This window comes from Talpa occidentalis, unplaced genomic scaffold, assembly GCF_014898055.3.
Source record: "Talpa occidentalis isolate TD23 unplaced genomic scaffold, MPIMG_talOcc4v2.1 talOcc4.2, whole genome shotgun sequence".
Taxonomy (NCBI): Eukaryota; Metazoa; Chordata; class Mammalia; order Eulipotyphla; family Talpidae; genus Talpa; species Talpa occidentalis.
The window spans coordinates 27,112,027-27,116,403 of NW_023602073.1; the positions used below are offsets into that span (position 1 = coordinate 27,112,027).

Sequence of the window (4,377 nt, forward strand, 5' to 3'; positions counted from 1 at the left end):
CTGATCCACCCACCCTGTGCCCCGCCCTTCTCCCTAGCCCCTTTTCCGTCTCACGAACACTTTCGCCCTCTCCCCCTGCCCGGCCCCTTCACCCTCGCACCCAGACACTGGTGGGGTCTCAGCCTCCCCCCGGCTCCCACTCCATAATATACTTGCACACCGCGATGTCCCGGCCCGCCCCGGGGAGCCCCGCTTCATCTGCGTGGGCCATGTGGACGACACGCAGTTCCTGCGGTTTGACAATGACCCGAGTCCGAAAATGGAGGCAACAGTGCCGTGGACGGAGCTAGAGGGGTCGGAGTATTGGGAGAGCCAAAAGTGGATTGTCGAGAGCCACTAACACCTGTCCAGGCTCCGACTGAACAACCTGCGGATACACTACACCCAGAGCGGAACAGGTGTGTGATCCCCACCTACGGGCAGGGGTTCCCTCCAGTCCCTGGGTCCGAGCTTTCCCTCGAGGCCTTGGAACTTTTACCCTGTTTCTGTGTTAGTTTATTACAAATCCCCAACAGCTGCGCTTGCCTGGGGATGGGAGGTGCTCAGTGGGCGCGGCTGACATGGGGGTGGGGGGCGGCCAGGGCCTCACACCTTGCAGGTGAGGAATGGCTGTGAAGTGGGCCTGGACGGTAGCCTAAGCCGGTTCAGTCAATTCGCCTACGATGGCGTTGATTCCCTCACCCTGATGGAGACGCTGCGCACCAGGACCCCAGCGGGCATGGAGGCGCAGACCTGGGAGGTTGAGTGGGAGGAGGTCCTCACTTCTGAATTCAACACTCCCCGCCTGGAACGTGAGTGTGGGCAGTGGCTCCAAGGACAACTGAAGAAAGGGAACCGGACACTGCGTGCAAGTAAGAGATGCCTCGGGCCTCCCCTAGGGCCAAGGCTGGGTCCAGCACAGGGAAGGAGAGTGGGCTCAAGGCCAGATACCACCCTCCCATGGCCCCAGAAGGTGAGGAGTCTGCCTGGGTGTCCAGATCCTCAAAAGTGACCCCTAGAGTGCCAGCCCTTCCTGGGGGCAATTAAGGGATGCACTCTCTCCAGGTGAGGAACAGTCCTGAAATAACTGATTCTCTCTGATCCTGGCGGTGTTCTTGTGAGCCATGTATTTCTTGCTCACATCTGGTTCTCAGTGGTCTTGGTTCTGACTCCAACTTTCCTGAGTCACTTGGGCCTCTATCCAGGTCAAGATGAGAAGTCTCTAGTCTCTCCCTCGGAGCCCTGCAGCCTGCTATCCTGAACTGTTGCACCCTGATTCTAGAACTTTCCAAGGATTAGGAGACTATCCCTGTGATCCAGGCCAGGCTGGTGTTCCAGTTTTGCACTCTGTCCACCCAGTGCAATTATCTGTCCATTCTCAGGATGGTCACATGAGGCTGCTTCAGTGGCCTATGAAAGTAACCCAAAGTATGAATTCTCAGAACTCCCAAAGACACTCGTGACCCACCATGCTACCTCTGAGCATGAGGTCACCCTGAGGTGCTGGGCCCTGGGCTTCTACCCTGCGGACATCACCCTGACCTGGCAGCAAGATGGGGAGGACCTGACCCAGGACATGGAGCTGGTGGACACCAGGCCTGGGGGAGATGGAACCTTCCAGAAGTGGGTGGCTGTGGCGGTGCCTTCTGGAGAGGAGCAGAGATACACGTGCCGTGTGCAGCATGAGGGGCTGCTGGAACCCCGAGTCCTGGCATAGGTTAAGGAGGGGATCATGGGCACAGAGCTTCTCAGGGGCATCAGGAGCCCTTCTGGAGCCTTCCAGCAGGGTGGGGGCTGAGGCCTGAAAGTCAGAGTCTCACCTTTTCCCTTCCAGAGCCCCCTCCTCAGTCCTCCTTCCCCACCGTGGACATCATTGCTGTTCTGGTTCTCCTTGGAGCTGTGCTCACTGGAGCTGTGATTCGGAGGAAGAGGCTCTCAGATAGAGAAAACCTCATATGAGGTCTGAGGTTTCTTGTCTAACGTCTGCTTGATACTGTGAGGCATGATCCCACACACATGCACTTTCTCAGCTGAGAGCCGGGTTTGCTTACACTTTTTTGTAAAGCTCATGAAACCCCTTTGTATGAAAAATGAAGGACAGATAGTTCAACTTGATGACTTTGGTCATGGGGACCTCACTTGAGTAGCTGCAGGTAAAAAGGAAATGTCCCTGCTAAGGACGGAGGAGGCTGGCGCAGCTCCCACATGTGCTTTCTCCCATGTTCCCCAATCCTGTCCTGGAGCCCAGGACAGGCCAGTTCCTGACTTCCTGGTCCTGCCTCCTCCCTGGCCTCTCACAAAATGTTTTCTTCCTACAGGTAGAGAAGGAGAGAAATACTAAGTCTAGATATGTGGGGTAGGAAGGCCCTTAGAAAAGTGTAGATGGTGGGCCTCCCTGGTGGCACAGGGGCTTGGGCACAGCACTATGGGGCGGTCTGCTGCCCCTGCAGAGCGAGTTCAGTCCCCAACCAGCCAGGGAGCATCCCACATGGTGAGGCAGACCGCTCCTGTCTCGCCCACTGCTCCCCTCAGCAGTGTATTTCAGTCATTCTGCCTGTTCTGTTCCCCACTCTGTCTCTGGTGAATCCTCTCACCCCCCATATCTCTGGCCTGTATCCCAGCTCTTATATGCATAAATGAATAAATCTTTAAAAAAATAAAAGAAAACTGTAGATGGAATCCATGGGGGAGCTCACCCACCCCACAATCTCTCCTTTAGTCTCATCTTCTGGGCGCTCTAACTGGGGTCTATTTTCTGGTTTTGCCCCAACCAGCTTTTAAAGTAAAACTATGGGGCCTCCCTGGTGGTGCAAGGGTTTAAGATGCAACCTATGAAGCTTGCCACAGCCACTACAGCACGAGTTCGATCCCCAGCCAGGGAGCTACCCACATGGCACAGCAGACCTCTCCTGATTCGCCCGCTGCTCCCCTCAGCAGTGTATTTCAGCAGATCTGCCTGTTCTGTTCCCCACTCTGTCTCTGGTGAATCCTCTCACCCCCCCCACAACTCTGGCCTGTACCCCAGTTCTTATATGCACAAATAAATATATCTTTAAAAAGAAAAGACTGCCTAACTTCTCTTGTTGCAAAGGGTACCTGCATGTGTCTGTCTGTGCTCCTACTAGCATAACGTGAGGAGGTGGGGAGTCTGGCCCAGCCCTGCCCACCAGGACCCTCCCCACACTGACCTGTGTTTTCTCCCTGATGACTTTCCTGCGCCAGCAGAGGCGGGACTGGGTCGTCTTCATCCCTGTCTTAACTTCTGTTGCACTGAGCTGCAGCTTCTCCTCTGTTAAAACAGAGAATCTAAATAAGTCTTTAAAAAATTAAAATAAAATAGAGAATCTGATACTAAACAGAAGGGGCTGGAAAGGCCACATGCAGTCAGATTCTGGCAGCAGCCATAGCAGCTCTTGCCTTTTCTGGCTCTCCTTGCTTTCTTGGGAAACATGGCTTCCGGCGTGGCTGTCTCTGAAGGTGTCAGAAAAGTGTCCAAGGACATGAAGGTGCGTAAGTCATCAACACCACAGGAAGTGAAGAGGCGCAAGAAGGTGGTGCTCTTCTGCCCGAGTGAGGACAAGAAGAACATCATCCCAGAGGGCAAAGAAATCCTGGTAGCTGATGTGGGCCAGGCCATGAACAACCCCTACCCATCTTTGTCAAGATGCTGCCAGACCAGGACTGTGCCCTCCATGATGCAACCTAAGAGACCAAGGAGAGTAAGAAGGAGGCCTTGATGCTTATCCTCTGGACCCCTGAGTGTGCACCCTTAAGCGCAAAATCATCTCTGCCAGCTCCAAGGAGAAGCTGACGTGGATCAAGTATGAATTACAAATTGCTAGGGCCTCTCTGGTGGCATAAGGAGTTATGTCTCTGCAGTATGAAGCTATCTGCAGCCACTGCAACTCGAGTTCGATCCCTGGCCAGGGAGCTACACACATGGCTCAGCAGACCTCTCCTGTCTCGCCCGCTGCTCCCCTCAACAGTGTATTTCTGTCAGTCTGCCTGTTCTGTTCCCCACTCTGTCTCTGGTGAATCCTCTCACTCCCCACCCCACACCTCTGGCCTGCACCCTAGTTCTTGAAAGCATAATTGAAAAAAAAAAAAAAAAACTCTACCCTGGCAGAGAAACTGGGGCAGGCTGCACCCTTCCTGCCAGGCCAGAGGGGCTAGGGAATCCCAGCAGGGCGAGGACAATGACTCCACCTAGTTGCCAAAAGCCCCTGACCCCCAGACCTTCTTCCTACCTCCATCCTTGACAGATCTGGCCTTCCCAAATCACTTTTGATCTTCTGATCCCTCTTGGGTTTAAGCAGATCACGTTCCCCCCAGAAGGGAATTATGACTGTTTTGTGCTCAGTTCTGATCTCCTCCTCTGGGTGCCCCCATCTCCAACAG

General features: G+C 54.4%; 1 protein-coding gene and 1 pseudogene across 1 annotated transcript; both read left to right on the forward strand.

Moving 5' to 3' along the window:
* Positions 1-340: 340 nt before the first annotated feature.
* LOC119251072 (class I histocompatibility antigen, Gogo-C*0203 alpha chain-like) lies at positions 341-1,696 on the forward strand (the record flags this gene model as incomplete). The annotated part of the gene is made up of 3 exons (XM_037518572.1): positions 341-398; positions 582-851; positions 1,422-1,696. Coding segments are annotated over 3 exons (603 nt in total), but the record flags the coding sequence as incomplete, so codon positions are not given.
* Positions 1,697-3,394: 1,698 nt separating this feature from the next.
* On the forward strand, positions 3,395-3,840 carry LOC119251074 (cofilin-1-like; annotated as a pseudogene).
* The last annotated feature ends 537 nt before the right edge of the window (positions 3,841-4,377 follow it).